This window comes from Peromyscus maniculatus, chromosome 22 (genome assembly GCF_049852395.1).
Source record: "Peromyscus maniculatus bairdii isolate BWxNUB_F1_BW_parent chromosome 22, HU_Pman_BW_mat_3.1, whole genome shotgun sequence".
Lineage (NCBI taxonomy): Eukaryota > Metazoa > Chordata > Mammalia > Rodentia > Cricetidae > Peromyscus > Peromyscus maniculatus.
In genome coordinates, this window is record NC_134873.1 from 55,725,617 (window position 1) to 55,752,384 (window position 26,768).

The window sequence follows — 26,768 nt, forward strand, 5'->3', positions numbered from 1 at the left end:
GAGACGTGTAGATTAATAGAAATGGGCTGAGTTTAGTTATAAGACCTAGCTAGCAAAATAATTGAGTCATAGGCCATGGCCATGCAATTTGTAATAATATGAGCCTCTCCATGTTTACTTGGGTCTGAGCTGCTGCAGGACCAGGCGGGACACAGGAAAACTTCTGACTACAGTCCCCTCTCCAGAATGTCCATTAATACTCACCCAGAGTCTCTGTGTCACCCAGCACCACATGCAAAAGTCACAGGCAGCAGGACTATGAAGAGATGACCCCTGTCTGGAAGGCAGTGTGTGGGAGACGAGGCAGGAGGGAACGTGGTACCAGGAAATAAAAGCCTCTCGTGTTGAGCCCTCGAGGGACATGGGGAGATGCCGGTGCTTGGTTGAACACCCCTTTTGGTTTGGCTGAAGGGACATGGTAACGGGGTATACGGGAACCATAGGGAGAGGGGGTGGGGATAAGGACAAGTCATGTGTGGCCTGGCAACTCTGTGAGGAGAATTTGGCAAATCATGGAGATGGGACTTAGGAGAAAGGAGATTCCAAGTGGCTTTTCTGAGTCTCAGTTCCAGCCCTCTCCCGAGGCCCTGTGAGATTTCTGCTCCTGGGTTCTGTGAATCACCCCAACTTACTAATAACCTGACCCCAGGCCTGTGTTTGAGTCCCATGAGGCTCCTGTTCAGTACACGGTCCTAACCAGACAGGGCATAGCATTGGCTCTGGAAAGTTGTTCCGAGTTTCTTCTGTCCCAAACCTTTTAACCAACGGCACGTACTCACAGATTAAACGAGAAAGCATACACACCCACACAGACCTAAATATGGAAATCGTGGGGTCCAGTGCAAAATACAAAGGCAGGACCCTTTATTTAAAGAGCAGCGGAAGTGTGATGGCATGGGAAGTGCTTTCTTTTTGCAATCTCTCCACTTTTCCTGTGTGTTTACTATTTAATGTCTTCCTAAACAAAGCAAAATCAGCACAGATTTTACTACTCACTTACAAGCATTTGCCTCATGTAGGTGGGTACGTGTACCATATATGTGCCTGGTGCCTGCCAAGGTCATAATGAATTGGATCCCCTGGAACCAGATTTAGAGGTGGATGGCTATGAGCCACCATGTGGGTGCTGGAAATGGACTGGGGTCCTCTGAAAGAGCAGCAAGTGCTCTTCACTAGTGAGCTGTATCTCCAGCCCCACTATTCATTTTACAGTATGTAATGATGCCCACGTGTAAACAAAAGGGACCACACTCCGCTTTTCTGTGCTTCTCCCAGAGTGTACCCCAAGCTCTCTGGGAGAGAGAGCCCAAATTCCCACAGGCATTCAGCTATCTGAGCGAGGACTCAGGCAGCTGTGGGGATTTTTTTGCAGATCACAGACGTGCCCTCAGAAGCTGCTGAGGAGCCTGCCTCAATCGATCCTTGGGCCCGGGAAGTTGGACAGCTGGTCTTCTTTCCCATCACCTCAAGAACGACACACTGCGCCTGAGCTGAGAGCAGAGATGTTCATTATCATTATGCTTGGCCCTGAACTCCATAGAGCGTGTCCACCCCACTCAGACACAGCATACGTACAAGGACAGAGAGGTGGCGGCGATGTTAGCTGGAAATGGAGAAGGCTGGGCCTTGGAGGCAGGCCAAGAATGAACTTCAGGAATACAGGTGAGCTTCTGAAATCAGTAGCATGCATAAGCCAAGGGTCCAAACCCATGGTACATGCCCCAGTCTCCCAATGCAGCTTCCTACACATCTCCAAAGATATCAAGAATTTCAAGGCATTGGCTACAGGGAGGTGAGATCATAGGTTCAGTTTCTGGTTGCCTGGGGCTTTTCTGAGCATGAGCCCACGGGAAGCTGTACCAGACACATCTATGATGTTGACCCTCATTCAATGCCATTATCACAAGTTACTAAAGCTGAAAGGAAGGAGAAAAAACACGCTTCATATTTGAATAAGCTTAGAGCCCGGGACTCATAGGTCAAAGGTGCAATTCATATCTCACCTAAGGCGAAGACATCTTCACTTCCTTCATCCCAGACTTCACAGTGCCACAGAAACTGTCATAAACACGGATGAATTAGAATTTGATTTCTGAGCATCATTTGGGCTTTATTCCAAAGTTAACGGTGTGCGATTCTTTTAGCCATTCAAAGCTAGGAATCAACACCCGAGCTTCCAAAGAGGAAGAAGCACAACACCTTCCCCCCCCCTGCCCCCCCCATTCTCGTTGTCCAAACAACTTAAGACTTTTCTGACTTTGCACTTCAACCCAAGCTTCTGTATCCAGAGCCTTATATAAAGAACTTTCTATTGACATTAACTCCAAACAAAGTCTTTCGTATCTCTGGCATCATTTCCAGGGCCGCGAGATTCAGTCGACTCTCCAGGGTATTGGAAACCTTTATTCTGTGATCGCCGCTGTAGACCTCCACCCCTCCAGCGGTATTCGATGGCAAATATATCTCTTGATCCACATAGACTTCTGAATGCTTTTGGCAGAGCATCACGTACTGAGGGATGGCTCTTTGCACTGCAGCCTCCACCAGGTGGAGGTCCTGCGGCCTGCAGCGGACGAGCATCACAGGCTCCAGAAGCCGGAGCAAGGACTGGAGCACAAGTTTATCCAGCAGCTCCTGATAGACACCTAGATCCGACACGGTTTTACCGAGTCTCTCCTTCGCCTCCCTAAGCAGCTCCAAGATGAGATCGTCTCGGGCTCTCAGGACTGTGAGCCGTGCCTGGTTCCTCATGGTGGAGAGCTGGATTTTTTTCTGCTGCTCTATCTGCTTCTCCTTCTTCTCATAATAATCCATGATCTTTAGTCTCTGGGTCTGCACGAGGCGGCCTTTCTCGATGTTGAACTCCTCCTCTGTCTTGGTATCTATCTCCTCTGCCTTTTCATTGGCTTCTTGCTCGATGAATGCCATCATGTGCTTGATCTGCTTCTGCACGTCGACGTCAGTCAGGGCCATGGCTGCTCTCAGAAAGTGGGGTGGAGCGAGAACCCGTGGGCCCTTTGGTGTCTTAGATTTAGGGCAGTTTCCAGGGTTTTGCTGGAGTTCCGCTTCCTCCCTGCAGAGTACGCAAAGGAGGAAAGGGGAAATCAGATGCTAAAGGGAAGGATCCTGGGGACCATCTCTATAGCCCTCAGTGTATAGGTAAGCAAACGCAAGTCCAGGGGTGGAAAGTGATATGTAAGAAGCCATTCACTCCCTAGTGACAGAGGCTTCACCCTCTTTCCATTCCTCTTCCATTCCATTGTCACACGAGAGCCGGAAGTTGGGGGCCATTCTAGTCCTGAATTCTCTGGGCAGTGATGGCTTAAGGCTCAGATGGAAAGTCCATGGAGTGGAAATACCAAATCAATACATAAAGAATGTCTCCACATGGGGCTGGAAAGATGGCTCAGCCATTAAGATCTGCGTTCAATTCCCAGCATTCACACGGTGGCTCACAAGGACCTGAAACTCTAGTCCTGGGGGATCTGATACCTTCTTATGGCTTCCTCAGGCACTGCACATATGTGGTACACAGACATATATGCAAGCAAAACACCCCCCACACACAAATTTTTTTAAGGTTACAAAAACCAAATCTACATTGAGGGATGGGAAAGACTGAAGAGAATCATGAGAACCTGGTAATTGTAGGATTCAATCCAGGAAGACTGTGCAGAGGCAGAAGGCCTCACAAAATCTCTAATGATATGAAGATTTAGAGTATGGCTAAGTGGATAAAGGCACTCCGGGGAGAGGCGTGGGGCTGAAGAGGCCGAAGGCTGTCTTTTCACCGGGAATGGCTTCCAAGCTTGTGCATACAGTTGAATCGCATCGAGGACCTATAAGAAATCCATTGTTGACAGTCTCGTTCCACCCCTACTGCTCATCCTACGCCTGTGGTCATCAAAACCTCTGCCAGTATCGTCCGGGGTCCGGGATCTGAAAAAGAGTGTTGGGCTAGATAGAGTGCTTGCCAAACAGTCCCAGTAAGCTGTGTTTGGTCCCCGGGCCCCACGTAAAGGCGGGAGCACAGACTGGACTCCACTCCTCTGACCCTGGGACCCACAGGTAGAAGGAAAAAAACAATTCTAGTAAGTCGTCCTTTGAACTCTACACCCATGCCCTGATATTCACATCATTTTAATGCACCACGGTGTGGGTACCACTACACTCACACTCATACACACATCCTCCTCCAATAATAACTGTAACAAAGAAGAGGAGGAGAAGGAGGAGGAGGAGAAAATCCTCAGACTGGGATATGCTTCCATGGTAAAGTTTTTGCCTGATGTGCACATGGCCCTGGGTCTTATCTAGCGCCACAGAAACAATGACAAAATAAAAATTAAAAATGCAAGAAAAAACAAAGTCCTACTAGGGCCATAAAATGCTATCCTCTGGGCATGATATGGCCGTGACATTCACGAGCTTACAACAGCTGTGGGTTGTTTGCATAGGACCCACAAAAGACTGAACCCATAAACATTCAATCATAGATGGATGAGGGGTTAGCGGGGTTCCCACCCAACCCAGGAAAGCTAATGGCAGTCTTGAGCTGCTGGAGGAGAGAAAGTCATGTTCTTCAGTAACATAGCCAGCCATGAGTGACTAAGGCTCCACGGCTCCCTGTCCATGTCCCCAGGACCCGGTTAAACCCAGTAGGTCACAAAACAAAACAAAACAAAAACCAAAAACCAAAACAAAACAAAACAAAAAAACCCCAAAAGACAAAGTATGGTGGAGATTTTGTAGGAGGAAAGGAAGCGTGGGAGAGGGGGAGGTGTGGGAGGAGAGTAAGGGATGGTGGGGGGGGGGTATGTGACCAGAATAGACTATATACACATGTGAACTTGTCTAAGAATAAATTAATTAAAAATAATAAAACTCTCAAAAAAAATCTCATCAAGCTCAGAAAAAAAGTCTGAAAAAAAAAATGAGAACATTTAAAAGAGACCACACAAAGAACTAAATAAACTTTAGAGCTAAAGAATAATTGAAGTAAGCCGGGTGGTGGTGGTGCACGCCTTTAATCCCAGCACTCGGGAGGCAGAGGCAGGTGGATCTCTGTGAGTTCGAGGCCAGCCTGGACTACCAAGTGAGTTCCAGGAAAGGCACAAAGCTACACAGAGAAACCCTGTCTCAAAAAAACAAAAACAAAAACAAAACAAAACAAAAAAAGAGAATAATTGAAGTAAAAAGATATGGAAGGCATAATCAGGACTGGTGAGATGCTCCGTGGGTAACGGTACCTGCCTCCAAGCCTGAACCCCGAGTGTGATCCCTGGGACCCACAGGTAGAAGGAAAAAAAAAAAAACAATCTAGTAAGTTGTCCTTTGAACTCTACACCCATGCCCTGATATTCACGTCATTTTAAATTTTTCAAAAAGGCTGGCTGTGGTGGCGCATGCCTCTAATCCCAGCACTTAGGAGGCAGAAGCAGACAGAGCTCTGTGACTCTGAGGCTAGCTTGGTCTAACAGCAAGTTCCAGGTCAGCCAGAGCTACATAGCAAGTTCCCATCTAAAATAACTTTTATCCAAAAAGAACATTATTGAACTTATCTCATGTTCTTTTGAAGTATGCTTTTGAAAACTAAGGCTTCTTTCGTCAATAGAGAAAAAAAAAAAAAAAACATTCCCTGCTCCTACATAAGACATGCTGATTCAATCAGTTGTAAAAGGGCTCCCCAAGTGACGCTGCTGGTCACCAGCTTTTGGAGCCACTATGGATGAAAGGCTAGGGAGTTTGAGATGTAGGACACCCCCGGGCATGTGTGTAGAGGTACAAACACACCAGGCGAGCCTTTACCAGTTCCCCGCCAGGAGCTGCCTTTGGTCTGGCGCCGTGAGTCTGACACAGAATGTGGAACTTGGAACACACACTGGAACCTGGCACTGTCATATCCTTCTGTACAGATGACCCTGGCCACCTGACCAAGCAGCTCCAATTTACAGCCACCACCACCCACCCCCCGCCCCGCCCCCCCTCCCTTAGGAAGGCTGGCCAGTTCTGCCAAGAAGAGTCTAAGAGAGGTTTCCTTGGCACTGAGGCTGAGACCGGGGCTCAAACTTGCACACTCAGAATCTCAATTAAGTGAGTACAGAGAGGGCCCCACTCTGGGGTGACATCTGTATAGACCCAAGCAGCGAGCTTATTAATTTACTAATGAAAACTAACGGCTGCCATGCTGGTGGGTGACAGCCTCTTTTCTTGAAGGCAAGTTGCCTGTGGAGCCAACTCTGAAGGCTGTTTAATGAGAAAGCAGACCCATCCAACGTCACCAGACCGTCTGGTGACAGCCACCCCTGTCACGGGGCTGCTGGGCTCCTTTTCACGATGGAGGTGCCTCTCTGTGCCCAGACAGTGCCAGTTTCCACCGTGCAGGCTCCCGGGTCGGGTGCCCAGCTCTGCACTGACCATGCATCTAATTTGCGGAAGCAGCTCAGGTCCCACACACACACACACCCCAGTTTCCTCATGGATATAATGGGAATATAACAGCATCCACATTGTGGGGCCATTCCTTAAATGAAAGAAGTGAAGACTGATCCCAGGCGTGGGCAGAGTCAGTCTTCCTGGATGGTAATTGTCATCAACACACGGCTGCTATGACCTCTTCTTCGATTTGGGTGTCACACTCCTCATCCCAGTCCCTTGTTGGGCGCGAAGGAGCTAAACCTGATTTGACTTTAATCGCTAGCCTTGCCTCTTTTTTTAAACTTAGTAGCCCCAGCTGGAGTTCAGAGATTCCTCTACCATTTCACAGTGCCCTCCCTCATCTGTAGTCCAGACACAGACACACCCTCGGGGGTGGTGGGCGACGTTCTGAATTCCAAGGTCCCAGGCTGGGGGTGGGAGTGGATCCTCTCCTGGCTCATTATCACCCGCCTCCAGCGGCTGCAGTCGGCCATTCTTGCGGCCCTCCCTGGGCACCAACTTCTACTGTGTTCATTAATGCTGGCCTTGGAAGCAGCTGCAGGGTGGGGCGGGCTGAAATTCGGGGCTGGAGCAAATGTGTCTGCAGGAACTCCGGTGTCCATGCCATGCGTCTGGCAGATGTAACTTCCCGCCTGCCTGGGATAGAGTTTGTCAGCTCACATGGGCCTGTGGTTTAAGCAAAACAACAAACCAAACTGAGAAAAATCTCATGTCTGCTCTTGCATAAAGGCCCAGAGTCCTTTATTTCTACTTCCCTGAAAGTAGCATTTGCCCTGCTGACATCTGGGGCTGGGGCAGCAGGCTGGGCCTCTAAGCCAGACGTACCTCCCGGCATCTACACCGTACTTAGCAACAGGGCATCTTTGCTGCTTCAAACCCCAAGCACACGAGCCCAGTTCCACTCAGCAACGCTTGTTCACGCTGTTCCCTCAAGTAAAATGTCCAGCTCGACAAAGTCCCACCCTTACCGTCAGACCCATTGGAGTCACACTCCTTCTTGGGCCTCGGGGCTCGTCACCCAGAGGACAACAATTCAGAGCTGGGCCCAGGGCCCTTGGCACTCCAGCAGAGGTAGGTACAGGTGGACACTCCTTCAGTGTGGGTGACTGGACTAAGGGCTTGGAGTCAGGAAAGAATGTTCCTTCTCTTTTTCTTCTGTCCTTCCTTCCTTCCTTCCTTCCTTCCTTCCTTCCTTCCTTCCTTCCTTCCTCCCTCCCTTCCTTCCTTTCTTTCTTTCCTTTTGTCTTCTTAGATTGTAAAATACAACATACATTCAGAAAAGTACACAGAACACAAAAGTACACAGAACACAATTAATGAATTGTAACTTGGGAGCCCTGGCCGCCAAGCAAACATTTGGTAACTACCTACCACCCAGGTCAAGAAAGGAAATGTCAAGGGCCAGTGAGATATCTCAGTGGGTAAAGGTGTGCCTGCCACCAAAGTCTGCTGATCTAAGTTCGGTCACGTGATTCACATGATAAAGAGAGAACAGATTCCCATAGGGTGTCCTCTGACCTCCAAACATGCGTCATGGCACACTCACACTAATACCCAACACCTCCACACAAAGTATAAGTTAGTTACTTTTTCAAAAAGGAGTGTTGCTCAGACCTCAGATGCCCCTCCTGTGACTGTGGATGGGATATTTTAGAGCTGGTGGTTTTGAATCTGTGGGTGTGGGAAAGGTCCTAGGAGGATGCATGAGCTTGAGAGTCTCTATTTCTTCAAGCTCTCACTTACATGGAAGCTGTGTGCATCCTAGAAAAGTGAGGAGTCCTGTCCCCAAGAGGAAGCCAAGCGTTGTCAGCCAGGACCCTTGCCCAGACCCTGAAGTAACCACCCTTCATTCAAGCTATGTCTGTAAGCATGCCTGAGGTCAGATGTGTGTGGTATGGTCTCGCTATCCCGTCAAAAGGGAAGTGACATCAGATTCGGGCCTCTAGACACTTAGGGATTGCCAAGCAACAAGAGGAAGGGGTTTTCCAGGGCTCGAAGCATGGGGCAACGTGGAGGGCCCAGGAAGTAGGTGGAGAGACTTAGGAAATCCTATGGGGGAGTTCAGAATTAATGTGTGAGAGGGCATCCCCTCTTCTGTCTCTCGGCAAATATTGGCTGAGCAGTGTATGAGGCACTGTGCAGGTACCACCAACAGAGAGAATAAGGCCGATGCCAGTCCTGGCTCCCAAGCCCTTGGTGTGATGGGAGACATGGTTTGGAAGCAGGAACTCACAAACCAGAGGGCTGGGCATCAGCAGTGTCAACACAGCTCCATGACTGGAGGGATCTAGCCCAAGCTCATGACAGGCTGTTATAGTGTACCGCCCTGCAGACAGTTCAGTCTTACAAGAGGGTGGTTTCAAATATCTGGGTGTTGACAATAAAGCACAGATAGGGAACCAAGGGGATGACGATAAATGGAAGGATGTGCAGACATTTAGGGACACTCGGACAAAACGCACTCTCAGGGAGATCCAGTACGGCGCCTTAACTTGGAGCAAGTCCTCTGGAAAAGAGGACGTCGGTAGAATTCACAATTGGGGAGGTATCCAAATTGATAGGAACGAGTCAAGACTTCACGGAGATCCAATTCTTAGCAGGGCCTTGAGCTGCCCGGAAAGGCCTCTGGCTCAGATGTAGGGAAAGGTACCTGCCACTCAAGGTGGAAGGGGGCAAAGCGGGGGGGGGGGGGGGGGGGGGAGGCAGAGATAAAGCGGCGGCAGGTTTCGGTTGAGCGACAGATCCTATGGCTTCCGAACAGGGTTGCAGCCTAACCTAACACTGGTCCAGAGAGATTCACCCAGTGGTGGGAGAGGCCGAAGAGACGAACTGACAATAAAGAAGGTGAGGCCTGGGATGAGAGACAGGGTGTCAGTAATGAAAGGGGAGGAGGGCCAGGAAGGCTATCAGGGTGTGACGCTTGGGTGCCACCCTCACAGGGCAGAGCAGCTGGGCCGGGGGTAAGGCTGTGAGATGACGGGGACGCTGCGCCGCGCTCTCAGGAGCCAGCTGGGGGAGGGCAAGGAAGAACAAAACACTCATTTGATCCAGAAGTAAAAGCCCACTCCTAGACAGAAAACCCAGGGCCAGAAAAGCATAGACTACTTCAGTGAGGACAATGAGGACCAGAGACTCCATCTCAGCAGCTAAGCAATTTCTGCTCCTGACTGCAGAATGGGAAACGCCTGTAGGGGTCTGGCAGAAAGGGGAAGAGAGCCGGACAAGGCGAGGGAACCTTTCTTCCAAAATCATTTACATTAAGGAGCCACAAGCTAGCCTCTTCTAGAACATCTGCAGGTCAGGCTTTTCAAAGCAGTACTTCAGAGAGGCTGGGTTCTCCCCGAGAGCAGCTTGCTTCAAATTAGCATAGCTTGGTTTCCAGGGACGTGTCCTCCACAAGAGAAGCCTTCCAGTTCTGTCCTTGCACCTCCCAGTGACACAACCCAATCAGCTTGAAAAAGTAAGGCATCTCCAGTATGCTGGGCTCTCCACTACACCCGAGGCTGCACCTTCACCAATGGCCGGCCTCTCCTGGCTTCTTCAGGGACTCCAACCCTGCCACATGGTGCCAAGCCTCAGTTTCCGCTGCAGCCGAGAGACTGCCCCTTCACCAGCCACCTCTCCTGGCACCTCAAGGACCGTGCCTCAACTTCCCCTCATGACCCCTTGAGTCATGAAACTTCCATGCCAACAATGCTGTCCTGCATGGGATATGTTTACACATCACCAACTTCATTTGCCAGCTTGAAATGTGGCCTTAGCCTGTCTGGACCATGGATTCTATGTCCTGACCCTGAGGAAACACTTCCCAAGTTTCACCTCAATGATGCTGGTCTCTTAACTCATAGCTGTTTTTTTCAGCCCTAGCTAACCAGCATTGATTGTCCCAGTAAAGCAAAGATTTCACTTTGGGGGTGCTGGTCTGTTGTTAACCAAGAGCCACAGATTCCCAATGCAAAATATCAACAGCCCTGAGAGTTGTTGCTTCCTTCTGAAATTTCACAAGCCAGGCATCCACCACCTGCATCGCCCTCAGCACTGTCTCCCATGTTCCCACAGAACAGCTCATTCAGCTCCAAGAGCTTGATGGCATTTCCAGGCCAAACTTACAGATACTTCCAGAATCCTCCCCTCAGCAACATGGCCAGGTGTATCATTGTAATAACCCACTCTCTGATGCCAACTTCTGTCCTAACTCACTTCCTATTGCTGCTATAAAACACCGACCAAAACCAACTCAGGGAGGAGAGGGTTTTTTTCCTCTTACAGCTTACAGTCTATCAGGAAGGGAAGTCAAAGCAGGACCCTGGACGCAGGGACTGAAGCGGAAGCCATGGAGGAGAGCTGCTCCATGGCTTGCCCAGCCTGCTTTCTCATACAGCCCAGGAGATGGGTTGTATACAATTCCACCTGTCCAGGGGATGGCGCCACCCACAGTGGGCTGAGCCATCCTACATTAACCATTAATCAAGAAAATGCTTAACAGATGTGACCATAGGCCAGGCTGATAGTGACATTTCTCAACTGAGATTGCCTCTTCTTGGATGACACTAGTTTGTGTCAAATTGACTAAAATTAACCAACATAGGGTCAGATGACCTGACTTTGACACAAAGAAGTCACATCTGTGAAAGAGGGATGCTGTTTACCCTCACGATGGAACTGAAAAGGCTAAAGCTGAGAAGGCTGAACAAGCTTTGGAAGTTTCTAGGTGAGTTTGTTATTACAAAGCGTAACTTCCCTGGCCTCACTTCCAAGGTCCTTCACCTCTGACCTTACATAGAACTGGACTCCACTAACCAGTGGAAGTGGACCTAGGTCTGAGATCCCAGGAAGCCTCCAGAGGACCAGACCTAAGGGTGAGGTGAGTGAGTAGCTCTGTGATATAGCTCCTCAGAGAGCGCTGTCTGTCTGTCCAGGATTCCAGCTGCAAGCTGAGAAGGAATACAAATGTTCAACCTCGGAGGCACACAACAGCCATGTTTGCTATTAGTCCTCAGCCTTAAGTGACATGTTCAGAGCATGCGCTGATAACCAAATTCACTCTCATCATGATAGTCCTGGTGTCCCCTCTTCAGAGGGACACAGCTCAAGCTCTGGCACAGGGCAAGTTCTGGTTTGCAAGGAAGAGAATGTAAATGTCTATCCGACCTTGTCCCTCACCATGTCCAGGGTCTCTTCAGGGACTCCTTCCTTTACCTTACTCATCCCAGTGCTTCCTATGGGAGCAGCAGGATGCAGCAATGTCATCATGGCGACTCGCTCCATACACTGCCAACACCCTTGGGTGTTCTCAACCCTTTGTCGGAATGAGAGATGGCCGACTGTGACGACAGAGGGGACACAATGGCCTGCTCTTGCTGGGCTCCCATGCAGCCTACGTTGCTGGGACACAGAGCTCCACAGGAAGTTAGAAAGTATGAGGTAGTTACATGGACTTGTCTGGAGGCCTCTGAGACTAGTCTACTCAAAGAGGTGACTGACTATAAGGCTGTTGTGATTCTAACTTATGCCCAAGTGAAAGATGAGACCAACCAGAGTGGTCCTGCCTTCTGGAACTGCGTCCCAACGCCCTCTGCTTAGCCAGGCATTAACCCTCCAGATACTGAAAAAGGAGGTCAGAGGGAGCCAGAGGAAGGCTTGGGATAGCTTTCCTGGGGGAACTCAAGGCAGAGAGTGTTTACCCAGCGAGACAAAACTATTTCAGTACCTTTAAACCTGTTTAGCCATAGAACATGGGATGTTAAAAGCTGTAAGTTAGCTCTGGAGCTATGGAAACTCCCGAAAGTCCCCATGCTTAGTTGAAATGTCTACAGAACAAGTGGTGTAGGACAAAAGTGTTTTTCTTCCCATACCTGGTACCACCTCTGCCCAGTGCTCTCTGCCCCATGGGACCAAGATACCTGGATGTGGCAGGAAAGTAGACAGGACCAAACAGAAGCTGGCACGCTCAGGGTTCTCTGCCGGGATGGTGGTGGGGCTGGTCATGGTCCTCGTTAGGCCTTTACTTATGTCTTAGGAAGCCAGAATCTCCTCTTTCCCCCATTCAAAGAACAAATAGTTTGCCTTTTAAAGTCCTGAAACACAAAGGTTCTCATGTCTACATCCCCATTTCCATGGACAGTTAGGCCTGGTTGCCATGGTATTCTTAGACATGATGTACTATTATTCCTAATATGATTTTGAAGGGCAAAGAACTTGTGGATGCAGCGGGTACTCTTATAAAAAGGTCTTGTGGGTTCATACACACCTCATCTTTTTCATTCTCTCTTTGCCCTCCTGTTCCCCCAGAGTATGCCATAATGAAGTGCCATCTTGGTAGCAGAGAGTGGGCCCTTTCCAGACATAGTGAAGTCTGCCAGTGTTTGGATCCTGAATTTCCCAAGCTAACTATATGAGCAGCGTGCTTCTGTTATTTATAAATTAGTCAATCTAACACATTTTAAAAATAAGAACAGGAATAGACTGATGGAGACAACCCTCAATAATACTATACCCATCTCGTGACCTTTTTATTGATGTGATAAAACACCATGACCAAGGCAGCTTGTGGAGGAGTTGACTTGGGGCTTATGGTTCCAAGGGTTAGAATTCACGATGGTGAGTGAAGGAGCAGAAGCTGAGAGCTGAGCTAAGTAGAGCACAGGGCATGAAGTGGAAGTATTTGAAGCCTCAGAGCCCACCCAGGTGATACACTATGGCCAACAAGGCCACGCCTCCTAATCCTTCTCAAACAACTCCATCAACTGGGGACCAAGTATCCAAACATATGAGCCTATGGGGCCATTCCCATTCAGACTGCCATAACACTAGTTAAGGCACAATGTAGGACATTTTACCACAATACACTGCTGCTTTTCTATTGGTGTGTTGTTATTCTTACTATTATTCTATTTCTACAGATGCTATGAACCATGCAAAAGCCTGTATTTTTGCTTTATATAGTCAATTATCTTCTAATTTTTTTAAGTGGCAAAGTGTCCTTTATTTGTCTACATATTGTTATCATTTCTGAACTCTTAATTTCATTGTATAGATCTGACGTTTCATCTGTTGTCAATACCTGAGGAACTTTCTTAAAATTTTTAGAGTGAGGATCTTATGGTTGAAAAAAATTCTTTAAGAGCCTAGAGAGACAGCTCAGGAGTGTAGGCATTGGCTGCTCTTCCAGAGGACCCATGTTCAATTCCCAGCACTCACAATTGTTTGTAACTCCAGTCCCAGGGAATCTGATGCCTGTTTCTGTCCCCCTTGGGCACCAGACATGCAAGTGGTGGTGCATGTAGGCAAAACACCCACATACATAGAAGAAATAAAGTAATTTTAATTATAAATATTTTTGATATCTGGAAAAAAACAAATTTCTTTTGTCTTCCATTTTGGAGGATAGTTTTGGCTGGATCTGGAATCTGAATTATGATGCTTTCTTTTCTTTCTTTTCAATACTATAAAGATTCCTGAAAAGACACTAAACTCTGGTTTGCATTATTTCAGACGGGAAGCCAGTTATTTCTACCACTTATTCCTATGTTTTCTGTTTTTTGTTCTCATTTTTTTTTCTTCTTTTTATTACTGATTTTCAGTAATTCCATTATGAAGTGGGGTTTTTAAAAACTTTTTTTCATAAAGGAAAACTTAATTGTGATGGCAGCTTACAGTTCAGAGGTTCAGTCCATTATCGTCATGACAGGGAGTGTGGATGTGGTGCTGGAGGAGTAGCTGAGAGTCCTACATCTTGCAGGCAACAGGAAGTTGACTGAGACACTGGGTGGAATCCTGAGCATAGGAATCCTCAAAGCCCACCCCATAGTGACACACTTCCTCCAACAAGGTCACACCCACTTCAACAAAGCCACACCTCCTAATAGGGTCAATCCCTATGAGATGATGGGGGTCAGTTACACTTAAACTACCACACAGTGGCTTTTTGCATTTGGTGCCAATTTCAAGTTCTTTGCACCAGGAAGATTGGTCTAGTACTGTTGCTCGCTATGGCAGAAGTGAGCACAGCTACGCTGCTTACACAAATGCAGCTGATGTAGTCTTCCACTCCTTTCTCAGGAGGTTGGGTTGCAAGCAACAGAAACGATGTCTGACCAAACAGAAAAGGCTTGGAGAATCTTAGGAGAATCATAAACCGCGTGCAGGGCTATGGAAGGGCTGGAGAAACTGGAAGATGGGAACGATGTCCGGCACACACCTGCCACTTCCGGCACCATTCCCGCCACCTCGCTTTCGACAACCCCTGTGCCACCTGCCACTTCTGAACCAGGAACTCACATCTACTCACATCATACCACATCTACAACCACTGCCTGCCCCGAGGTGCCGCTTCCCCGGTCAGAAACTGACTTACGTGCCCACCGTGAAGTTGAACTTCCAGAGAGCACGTGGCTCACATTTAACCCAAGTGTCACTAACTCGTAAATTTGGCAAGGACTGGATGGACATCTGCAATGCCTATCTTTAGGGTAAGCTCTTCTCTTCCCACTGAGACTCACACATTAGACCAGTGGTTCTCAACTTTCCTAATGCTGCAATCCTTTAATACAGTTCTTCATGTTGTGGTGACCCCCTCCCCCAGCCATAAAATGATTTCATTACTACTTCGTAACTGTCATTTTGCTACTGTGATGAATTGTAATAAAACTGTCTGATATGCAGCCCCACAGAGGTCACGACCCTCAGGTTGAGAACCAACAAGCCAGAAGATGCTCTACATTCAAAATGTGGTCCTGATGTTCACTGACCAAAGCATCTACCATGAAAGAACAGCCACAGATGAGTTTGGCTGGTAGGTATCATCGCTGCCACCTATACCTAAACAATCCATGTATCTGTCACTTCTGAACCAGGAACTCAATTACACCACTCAGTACTGACGCATGGGATAAAATACTGACTTCATTTCTCAGAGAAATCTGTAAGCCCACCCTTCTTTGAAGCTATGGAAGGGGGCAATTCCCAAATTATGTGAGTATTTCATTCCAGCAACCTCTGAGGACGTGTCCTCTCCTCCAGTCTAGCAAGGGGGTGGTGATACTGCCCGTCCCAATGGCTGCTCTCCTAAGGCCAGGGTATAGCGGAAGGCGGAATGTCGCAGAACATTACGGGTGGTAGGTACTTCAGCCTGAATCCTCAGTGTCTGGGGTATAATCCTGAATTTCTGGGAGGTACTGAACTGGAAAGGGGAATCTAGTTACATTCACTTGGAAATGAAAACCAAACGAGGCAATTTTATTAGATTTGGTTTTTATTATTCTAATCATTAAGGTCCAATGACTTTTAAGAACTCACTATAGTGTTTAAGCCATTAGTACCCCAGCTCAAAAATACCATGCAATGTCTGTTACCAAAGAAAGCCATGCAGACGGGAGGTGTAGCTAGGAAGGAGAAGCATAGGCATGGCATATGGCCGGATGGCATGAAGTCAGTAAGATCTGAGCGGCAGGCGAGTCCTCGGCAGTTACGTGGCTCAACGTGAACACAGGGATGTGTAAGAGAAAGCAGTGCCCTGAAGGACGATGATCATTTCACTTCCTTATTGATAACTTCTCAGAAGGAATTTCAGAGAGGGAGGAGAAACACACCAAGACTTGGAGACAACCCAATAGACTGGAATTGGCAACAGATCATGGATCGGAGATGGATTCATTTCATCGTCTTCCTCTGCACCTGACCCGACACAAACTTCAATTCTCCCTTTAAAACGATCATTTCCACTGTAGTGTTGGGAGACCTAGGAACTCCGGTGAGCAATAGCCCAGATGGAAGGGATGCCGCTGGCTGCCTCTCCAGCAGAGTCTCCCCAAAACTGCTGCCCATCACATAGGAAGCCCAGAATCTAGTCCAAACGAAGCTCATGCCTCAGTAGCAAGGGCTGATAGAGCCGATCAAAATGGTCCCAACCCCTTCTCACAACGATGGTTTTATGGATGAAGCCCAGGGGGTAGGCAAAAGCTACCCAACGTTTCACTACCAGGACTGGCTTAAGGATGAACTGAATTTATCCGATCAGGATAGTCCAAGGCTTTTAATTAGTGAGTCAAGGAAAATCTGCTGGCCAGAGCAGTAAATGGAAGACACAATCCCTCCCCATACTGTTACAAACCCCATGGATTTCTGTCATATGAACATTCTGGCACCTCCCTCTCTTCTTCATGTTCACGGCAATGCTTCATTCAATCTTTTTTAAAAATATTTATTTATTTATTATGTATACAATGTTCTGCCTGTATGCCAGAAGAAGGCACCATATCTCATAGACAGTTGTGAGCCACCATGTGGGTGCTGGAAATTGAACTCAGGACCTCTGGAAGAGCAGCAGCTAGTGCTCTTAACCTCTGAGCCATCTCTCCAGCCCACTTCATTCAGCCTTACATGATTTCTCCCCTCCTCCGTCTGTCTTGGTCTCCGATTCGCCAAACCCATGCTCTAGTCCCAGGGTGGTCTCAGATGACAGACCTGAATTGGTCGTTTTTCTTTGTCTACAGTCTGGGATGCATTGCCATGGAACGTACACCCAGTGGCAGGAGAGTGGAAGACATGTCCAACCTCAGCCCTGCCGCTTGGCTGTGTCACTGAGCAAGTGTCTAAATGTCTTTGCATATTCATACCTGAGCTTATAATGGGAACACTGGAAGAGTCGGAATTCCTTTGGTTACCAGTGGCTGAAAAGTAACTTCAGTTCATTAGGCACAAAGGAGGGCTGAATTAGCTCCGTTTGTCCATCTGAGGAGCCAGTAAGGCCTCGGGAACAATAGAATCCCGAACTTAAATGATCTACACGGGCTTTGCCTATGTGCACATTTGTGTGAATATGTGTGTGTGTGTGTGTGTGTGTGTGTGTGTGTGCATACTTGAGGGGCTTTGCCTGCATGCACATTTGTGCGAATGCATGTGTGCATACTTGAGGGCGGCACCTGCCCATCGTTGCTTCTCTCAGCTTTCTGGCTTTTATTTTCTTGCACTGACTAGTTCCTGAGTAGCCAACCGTGTTCAGATCCCCACAGGCCAGCTCTGCCGTGAAAGAGGAGAAAGTCCTGCTGTGAGCCCCAGACTCAAAAACTTCAGGAAATTTGTGTCTTGTCTTGCCTTGGCTTCGGTACCCATGTAGGGCTGGTCCTCGGGGGTCCGGGCAGGCTGTGTAAGAAGAGAGCGCTTCCTGTCAAGCCACACGATGACAGAAGATGAAATTACAAAGAATATTTGTCAGAAGCAAGCGGTGCTGTCCTAGGCAGGCCAACTAATAGCTGCTGTCTACAAGTCTTATCCTGCACAGTCATTTTAGAGATAAAATGAGATTATCTACATCACTGACCTCCAAGTACGCAGCACAACGCAGGTACCACACACAGCAGTGCTCAGCCAATCTCCTCCTCGTTCACTTTTAGGACTAGTGCTTTTAGGACCACCGTTCCCTAGACGGTGCCTTCATCTCTTGCTCTGTAGACAGAGATGAACCTCTCTGATGGTATGCGTCCCTGTGGGAATAAGGTTTGACAAACAAGAAGTATCATCAGCTCCTACACGCCACTAAGCCTGCCCTCTGTCCACCGCAGATGGCCGCCATCCCCAAGAAAATGTGGGCTGCTCTGCCTTGGCCAGGGCATGCCGTCTGCTTTTCCCAGGCCTTCCCCTATTAGCCTCAGGAGCCCCAGGCCAATGATACCACTTCCGCAAATCCCTCCTCGGTACACCCACAACCATGCGCTACCGCCTCCTCGCCCCTCCTAGAAGACTGTTCTTTCTCCTCTACCACAGTACTGATTACATTATATAGCAATTATCTGTTTGCACATCAGCTCCTTTCCGCCCCCCCCCCACCCCTAGTGAGGGTGGCTTGCCAGCTCCAAGTCCCCTGGCCAGGAAGAAAGCCTGGCTTCTAGGCAACCTCAATTCATGCTTGTTAAATGAAGTACTGATGAATCAATGAGGAGGAGGAAGGAAGGAGTAGAGGAAAAAGAGAAGGCCGCCTAGACAAGTTCACTGTTCCCACACAGACCTGTGTCTGTTTCAATGTTCACAATTCAAACAAAAGGGGGGGGGGGGAAGCGGAGGCCTATGGGATGCTTAGGAACAAAGTCTCTTCCTGTCCCCGAGTCCTTGACATTTGAGAACTGTTTTTGGTTTTGTTCACTTGGGCATTCTCTCTCTCTCTCTTTTTTTTTTTTTTTTTTTTTTTTTTTTGCCCATGGGAAATCGAGGGTCTTGCAGAGGTCTAATGATTCCAGTCTGAAGGGAGCAGGGTCTGACTAGCAGCATTCCCGATGACTCCCCCACCCCCTTTCCAATCCATATCCATACCAGGTGTGACCGTCCCGAGAGCTCTCATATTCTTGGCAGTCTGTTTGGCATTACTGTAGGCCAAGGGAATGAGGTCACTGTCGCCAATGAAATCACCACTGCATGATTCATCACACATCAGTTCCCAACTTTTGGAGTGTGCTCTGAGATTCCCAGAGCTTCCCACAGCCATCCAGAACCTGGGGTCCCTGGGTGATGAGCTCACGTTTTTTTTAGAGCAGAAAACTGAGGCCCAGAGAAGGGCAGGCACGCTGCTAACTTGTGGTGTTTGGACCAAATTCAGCTTTCCGGCAGAGCTGGCTCCCACAGATCCTCCTTTCAGAATACTAGCCTCTGCAAATGTGGCCTGAGCTAATGGTCTTTCAAGCTGCAAACCTTCCTCTCCTCCCCACCACCGGAAAGTGGCAAGATCTGACTTCAAGGCAATTGGTTGCCTTTCTTAGCCTTTGAGAATTTATGAAGTAATTTTGGATTTATCAATGCGGCAAATGCATGAAACTCCACTCAAATGCAATATATGTTCACAAGGAACTTTAAATTATACTCGAAATCTTCCCGGTTGAATTGAAATCGGTTGTAGATTTGAGTATTGGTCCCTGGGGATTGTGAAAATGAAATGGGGACATTATAGTAAACGTTTCCCCCAAATGCTCCTGAAGTCCTTCACCACCAGGAGTAACAAGGAAGCTTTTTTTGTAACCACTTCTCAGGTACCAGTTTCCTCACTCAAAACCCTAGGGCAGGGGTCCAAATGACCCCACGTACCTCTCAACACAGCAATTTCTACCACTGTGAATCAGTGTGTGGAAGTGATTTCCCTGTCAGCAAGCCGAGGATGGGGTGCAGTGCGGGGTCAGCGCACAAGGCGCCTTCGCCCCAGTGCCATAAGTTTGAAGCAGCCCTGGGCCACAGAATGGCCCTGGCCAGACAAGTGTTTCCGGACTTGCCAGACAGAGGCGCAGAGTTGGCCCTGGATCTCTGGCCAAATCTCAGAGAGCATGAGGACACATCCTATCTCAAGGATCACAACCGAATACTTTTGGAGAGACCTTTGGGAAAGCTTGCAAGCCTCGGACAATGTCGCCTCCAGGGGGAGCACAAATAACATTTGCGGTCTCCCGACGAGGGCTCGCCCCTTTGTGGCTGGTTGGGGGTGCAATATGCTGCATCTCTCTTAGTCACCAATTTCATAGAAAATGACTCAAGCTCGTGCTGCGAAAGGCGTGGGGTGTTGATGCTGAAGAACAAGCAATACGCCAGGAGTCCCAGTTTTCCAGCCCAGAGACCCACCATCCTTTCAGCCTCCGCGCGCCTTTCTAATTATTGTTATTAATTATTTTTATAACCCTCTTGGCCGCTGTTCCCGATTCCTAGTTGCGTGGAGCACTTGCAGGCCCATAGGATGGCTCCTGCCTTCCAGGCAGAATTTAAATAGATACATCTGTATCATTTTGCACAATTGCGTCACCGTTGAAGTCGTCGTGGTTCCCCCAAAGGCCTCCACGTCTCCTCCCGGCACTGGGGCCTGCAGACGCTTCCGGGCTCTGGCCGCACTTTCGCGAGGAGCCCTGGGCTCCTCCCGAGCGGCTGCCCGAGAGCCCCTCCCCCAGCCCCCCCCCCCCTCCGTCCTCCCGGCTCCCCGGCGCCTCCTCCACTGCCTCCGCGCCCGCCTCGCGGGGAGTCAGGCTAGGGTGAGCGGCAGGGCCCCCACGGCGGGCGCGGGTGCGAGCGCCGGGGCGCGGGACGCGCAGCACTCGGGAGCAGCCGGGACCGCCTTCCTCCCGGCCCAGGCGGGCGGGGGCCGGGGCGGTGCGGGGCGGGCAGAGCCGCCTGGCCCCTCCCCTCCGCCGCCCTCCCCAAAGTTGCCGACTCCCCTGGGGCCGGACAGTCTTATGATCCGGCGGATCCTCCTGGGGAGGCCGGGCCGGGGAGCGGGTTCGGGCGCCGAGCGGCGGGGCCAGCGGGCGAGCGCGGCGAGCCGGGCCAGGGCGGGGAGCCGGGCAGCGATCGAAGCGGCGGCGGCGGCGGCAGCGCCCCGGGCCCGCCGCACCTTCCCCTCCGGTGAGGGGAACCGCTGCATGGGGCCGGGGGGGCGGCCCTGCTGCGCCGAGCGGCGGCGACGGCGGACCCCCCAGGCGGGCTGGGGCTGAGCCCGGGGCCGGGGCGGGGGCTCCGGGGGGACCATGCCCCGAGGCCGGCCGACCGCAGCATGGCTCACGGGCCCGGCGCGCTGATGCTCAAGTGCGTGGTGGTCGGCGACGGGGCGGTGGGCAAGACGTGCCTGCTCATGAGCTATGCCAACGACGCCTTCCCCGAGGAGTACGTGCCCACTGTCTTCGACCACTACGCAGGTAAGCCTCTGTCCTGCTGACTAAGGGGCTGATCCCCGGCCGGGAACTTTGGAGCAACTTTGGCTGAGCCCCCCTGGCTGCCTCCCCTGAGCGTGCTCCCCTCCCCCGCCGCGCCCTCTGCCTGGCGGCCCCACCTCCCGAGACCGTGCCTCTGGTCACCCCTCGAAGCAACTTCCACCCCTTCCCTGTCTTCCCCTCGCCCCTTCTCCCACACTTCTCAGTCCCCTGAGCGCCCTCCTTGACCTTCCCACGGTCGCTTCCCTTTACTGCCCCAAGCCCCTGTGTGGAAGACGTTTAGGGACACTAGGGTAGACGTGGCTATGGGTCTTGGGAGAAGAGGGGTGGATAGCAGGGGTCCAAGATTCCACCTAGCTCTCACGCCGCTTGGCAGTGAGCTGGACACACAAAAAAGGGGGTGTTCTCTCCCAGGGGGCACCCACACGCCTGCCAGTGATTTGGGAAAGGAGGGTCCCGTGGGAAACGAAATTGCTCGACCTCAGGTCATTGTGAGTCTCTCCCCACCCCCCACTTCTGTCCTTGCAGTCAGCGTCACCGTGGGGGGCAAGCAGTACCTCCTGGGACTCTATGACACAGCTGGACAGGTGAGTGTCTTGGCCTCTGGCCGGTTCCTTTAACCCCCAACCTTTCGCCCATTCTGTGTGACCGTGAGGGGCCTTTAGACACTGAGGTGTCTAGGTGGGAGGGTGTGTCTTCCAGCGGCTCCTTCAGGATCAGGTTTTTTCTTAAGTCAGCAAATTAAGGAAACAAACCAAAAAGAAAACGCAGACCAGCGTGAGCCCCCGGGATGTGAAAGTTTTTGGACTGTTTGCGTTACGTGTGTTGCCTGGTGTGTGGGTCCCAACTCCTGTTGCAAAGTGGCGGCGGCCAATGGTGAAGCGCTCTTATTTTTAGTTGCTGATGACCAGGTCTCCCCCTCACAGCCTCTGTCTGGTCCCTCATTGGTGAGTGGTCTGCCTGCCCGAGGAGCCTGATTGGTGGGAAATGGCATCATCTAACATGATGGGAAGGCATTTGGTTCTGGTTATGTTTATTACAACATCATTGCACTCTGGGACTCCAGTCCCTGAAAACGTAATTTGTGGTGTTAGCAGAGGACCACAGGGAAAAAGGAAAGAAACGGCAACCATCAGCCACTCCCTGGGGTGCGGGGTGGCTAGGGTTAAGAGTTCAGCGTGAGTCTTGGAGGAAGAGCTTTCTTCCCCCTGGAGGGCCAGGTGACTGTTTTCTTTGGAGAGGTTATTGTGCAGAAAGGAACACTTCTCCCTTCGGCCTCTGGCGAGGGTTTGCAGACGAGCCAGGCTGTTCTCCTTGAAGGATTAAGGCGTTCTCTCTCTCTCCCTGACCCAGCTCTCCCGCCTGGCCAGACCCACTTTCTTTCCGCTGGGGCTAAGGCGATGAAGTTTTGCAGAATTCAGCTCTGCTGGTTGGCCTGAAGTCTCAGGGAGAAGTTTCTGTGTAGTGTGCAGACTTGAGGACCCTGAGGACATGTGAGCCAGTGAAGGACTAAGAGAAGCTCTGGGGCAGTCCTGCCATTGGGCTTCTTTATTTGTGAACAGGAGCTTTAAAAAAAAAGAAAGAAAGAGGGAAGGAAGGAAGGAAGGAAGGAAGGAAGGAAGGAAGGAAGGAAGGAAGGAAGGAAGGGAAAGAAAGACCATTGCAGATATTAATTATAAGCCAAATATGTGTTGTTTGTTTAGATTTGCCTTTCAGAATTGTATGTTCTCAAATTCTGTTGAAGTCTAGAAATATGGTTTTTTTTTTTGGGGGGGGGGGAATGGGGAGGGACTTGATGTGGCCCTGATTTCTAAACCGTTGTTGGAACATCTGAGGATGAGGAACTGCTGGCGGTTCAAAGGTCCAGAGGACACTCTCTGTCATCGAAGGTGCCCAGGCCAGTAGAGCCAGGTCTGATTCACAGATTTGGGGGCCTGGTTTGGTTCTTCCTTCAATGGCCCCCACCTTCACCAGTTATGAAAGGCAAAGAGTGGAACCCAGCCAGATACCACCAACTTGTTTGTTTGTTTTCCGAGACAGGGTTTCTCTGTGTAGTTTTGGAGCCTGTCCTGGAACTCACTCTGTAGACCAGGCTGGCCTCGAACTCACAGAGATCTGCCTGCCTCTGCTTCCCGAGTGCTGGAATTTAAGGCGTGTGCCACCACGGCCCGGCCCCACCAACTTTTAAGTTGTGCTCTTGAGAGATAAGAAGTTGACATTGGTTGAAAAGAGAGGTTTTTTTTGGGGGGGGGGTTCTAATTCAACTTTTCATGCTACCTCATTTCATTATTGCAATGATGGTGTGTTTTTAATCATGCACCTTGTTAAGCAGGATGTGTGAATGTCTGAAGTCTGTTAAGACAGAGGTCCAGTTACGATTTAACCATATGCCCATGTGTGTGCATCTCAGATCTTGCAGCTCACAAGAGCTTGCCGCTGAGATGAAGACCAATGCATCACTTCAATTTGAGGTCCTGGGACGTGTTGAGATGCCCCCGGGTCGGCCAGGTTGTTTGTGTGCATAGAGTATTACAGTCATTCTCTTGGTGGTAGTAGACAGGGTGGGGGTGGGGAGGATCTGTGCCACCTGATGGTAGGCAATGGTGGTTTTTCACCCACTGACTAATACTTTTGAATTGGGGTTAAAGTTATCGATAATTCACTCCATTGATAACAAGCTAATTTAGCCATTATCAGACAATGTAGTAGGGCCGTTGTATCATGCTAAGCATGGAGGGTGTATGTACAAAAGAAAACATTTAAGTTAGAGACCCGCCACTGCTGGTGTGAGTGTATGTAAGAGTCAGATCAAGTGATTGTTCATGCATCTTAGGTAGATTTCTGTATTGATTGTTAAGACTTTATATCTCCATGAATAGCTATCAGATTCCTTTTATGATACTAATAGTGGTAAAATAAATACATACACATACATGCATATACTTAACCTGTTGAGATTTTTTCAGCCAGATAGACAATCGAGGAGAGCCTGTGGGCTTCGGGACCAAAAAAAGGTCTTAGGTTCAGATTTCTACCTTGTGTGTAACTCCAGCTGAGTGATTTGCTTTCTCTGTAATAGTAAAATGTAGATAATTAGCATCTACAGTGCAGAGCTGTAGGCTGCCTTAAATTCATTAACCTTTGCAAAAACAGTTGGCATCCACAGTTCTTTGTATATAGTAGGCGTGCAAATGGTATTACAAGAAATCACTGTGCTCTGCTGTGGGCAGGGTAATGGGGGGGGGGGGTGGTCACAAGTAGAAGAGGACACATGTGTCATGCCTAAAGTCAATAGATTCTAGTAGAGGGCCGGATCTTAGCAGCCTTAGCCGATGTGTGGAGCCGGAGAAATCATTTCGGGTTCTGTGCAGCAGGTGAGAAGCAAGGGGCGTAGGTAGGTTTCTGTTGGATCTTTTTTTCCAGAGACAGAGGATGAGGAGGGAGATCATAGCCCTGGAAAGCACTTGCCTTCTCTCCAAACTGTTTGCTCATGTGTGGGGGTGCTTGGCATGCCTACCTAAAGAAATGCAGCAATGTCTCCCGCAGGTTGGCGCCTCTAGTCCACTTTTTACTCATGGCCTCCTTGAGACCCCAGTCAAGTCCAAAGCCATAAACATCATTTGCCCAGTTGACATATTAGGAGTCTACCAGTCAGGGGAGGGTGGTTAGGTGGTGACGTCACTTTGGCCTTCTTGAGCAGGCCGCTGTCTGCTTGACCTTTGCTGGGACTAGCAGAGAAGAAGGAGAGCACAAGAGTGTGCTGGACATCAGTCCCCACCACGTGCTTCGTCTAGGGACATCTCTCAGTGCTCCGCTCGCTCACAAGTATTGCCGCCAAAGGGAAATCCCCTGCCCTGCTTGGCTGCGCCCCAGGGTGGTCCTAGGACAGCTTGCCATTTTGACTGCCGAGGCACCTTCCTCTACCCTGGGGGCCTGAATTTCAGGGAGGTCTGGCTTTCTGCCTGTCTGTCCCTGTGGAACTTCTCCTTTTGTGCCTGGCTTTGGGCTGTCGGTGTAGACTCTGCATTAGCCCTCTGCCTGCCCTGGGAAGGGATTAGAAAGGTGAGGTTGTCCCCACTGCCTCTACTCTTGGGAATGGAAGGAAGCAGCGGGGAGCTTTCCCTCTGCCCAAATGAGCCAGTGGGGATCTGCTTGGCAGGGCTGCGCTCTAGCTCCGGGCTCCGGGCCTGATCTCTTAATCCTTGGCAGGAAGGCAGAACTTGGTGCTCTGAAGAGGGAAACACTGAAATCCAGTTTATCCCAGGTCACAGAGTGCCGACTCTCGGGAGGGTGTGTGGTGGGGTGAGTTTGGGATCCCTGAAGTTGTGGAGTCCGCCACTGTCCCTGTGTCCAAGTTCATATGTATGCTTTAGGTACATCGTTGCTATATCTGGCAACTTAGGCGTCCGAGTTCAGGGTTGCATACATGAGAGCTATAAATAACCTTACTCCAGTGCCCCCCCCCGCCTGGGGGGGGCAGCTTTTCAATGACAAATGAGATTTGCTTCACACTTGTCATAACCCAGCAGCTGTAGCTGGTCCCCCCCTCCCCCACTACCACCCGGGAGCTCTCTGGGTACCCAGGGAGGCACTTCCTCCAACAAAGGGAACATCGCTGAAGGCAGCAGACGCGAGGTCCCTCCTCTCTTCTGCATTTCATGGGGCAGCACCCAAGAACTAGCAATGATGGGAAGGGAAGGGCAAGGGTACTGCCAGCCAACATGTCTCGTGCCTCCCATCTTCAGGCAGGGCTTGTTCGCCGCACCTTCCCAGGTAGACTTTTCCCAGAGAGGAAACAGCAAGCGAGTGAGTGGATGGGAAGAGATACGTGAGTCAGGAAAAAAAGAAAAACCCAAAAAGCAACAAAGCACATTTTCTTCAGTGCAAGTGTGCATTGCCCAGAAGTAGGTAGGAAATGGTCACTCACCGCCCCCAGGCTTCAGGTTCCCTTAGCCCCACCCCACGTTCCATCCTTGAGGGAGTGGGGTGCGAGAGGAGCCTTGAGGAGGCTCTTTCTAGATAGGAGCTGCAACAGGTGAGATGTGGCACTGAGCATCTGGTTTCCCTTGGTAACCCACTGTAGATTTCTTGTCTGCATTTTGCTAACCTTTGTAGAAGCTATTTATATCCCAGGCTGCAGCTGTATTCACACAGGCATGGTGGTTTCCTCCTCCGTGTTGAGAAGGTAGGTGGCCTCTGTCCATTCATAAGTTGTTGCAGTTTAAAAGACAGTGTGCTGTCCTGTGGCGGACTGGTGGTCTGTTTCGGCTCCAGCTTGGGTTGGCAGGCAAGAACTTGGGGTGGGGGCAGTGCCTGATTGTGCCACAGATGTCCTTCAACCTTTCTGGGCCCTTTGATGGACTTCCAACATGGTTCTCCTGAGGTCTGGTGACATTTCCAGTCTTAACTAATGTTTCCTGACTGGTATGCTAAGCCTGAGTGCTATAGACACACCAAGATGCTGCCTTGTCAGCCTTGGGGAGCTGGGGGGAAGGGGGAGGGTCTCGGGGGGCTGAGCATGTATTGTTGTGTGTGCCGTGATAGGACCACAGAACTGTGTTTGGGGCGGGGGTTGCAGTCCTGGGGTTTGAACTTGTAGCCTCATGCCAAGGTCAGGGGCCTTTTGGAGAATTGGACTTTTGTGGTTTCATTGTGGAA

General features: G+C 50.0%; 2 protein-coding genes across 9 annotated transcripts in view; one reads left to right on the forward strand and one right to left on the reverse strand.

The window, feature by feature from the left end:
- Positions 1 to 2,084: 2,084 nt before the first annotated feature.
- Atp6v1e2 (ATPase H+ transporting V1 subunit E2) lies at positions 2,085 to 5,869 on the reverse strand. Of its 8 annotated transcripts, none has more exons than XM_076559087.1 (3): positions 5,794 to 5,862; positions 3,792 to 3,939; positions 2,085 to 3,073 (listed from the first exon to the last, which is right to left on the reverse strand). In XM_076559087.1, exons 2-3 carry the CDS (start codon positions 3,830 to 3,832, stop codon positions 2,293 to 2,295), a joined length of 822 nt encoding a protein of 273 aa, XP_076415202.1. In that variant the 5' UTR covers positions 3,833 to 3,939; positions 5,794 to 5,862; the 3' UTR covers positions 2,085 to 2,292. The 8 variants fall into 8 exon arrangements, with proteins under 8 accessions (XP_076415202.1, XP_042123267.2, XP_076415203.1 ...); XM_042267333.2 differs by having other exon boundaries at positions 3,639 to 3,939; positions 5,809 to 5,852; XM_076559088.1 differs by having other exon boundaries at positions 5,809 to 5,851.
- A 15,084-nt stretch (positions 5,870 to 20,953) lies between these two features.
- Rhoq (ras homolog family member Q) overlaps positions 20,954 to 26,768 on the forward strand; it is a 38,831-nt gene continuing 33,016 nt past the window's right edge. Inside the window, exons 1-2 of the mRNA XM_006986492.4 lie at positions 20,954 to 21,095; positions 21,639 to 21,697. Of these exons, the coding sequence (XP_006986554.1) occupies positions 20,954 to 21,095; positions 21,639 to 21,697 (201 nt within the window). The remainder of the gene's footprint in view (positions 21,096 to 21,638; positions 21,698 to 26,768) is intronic.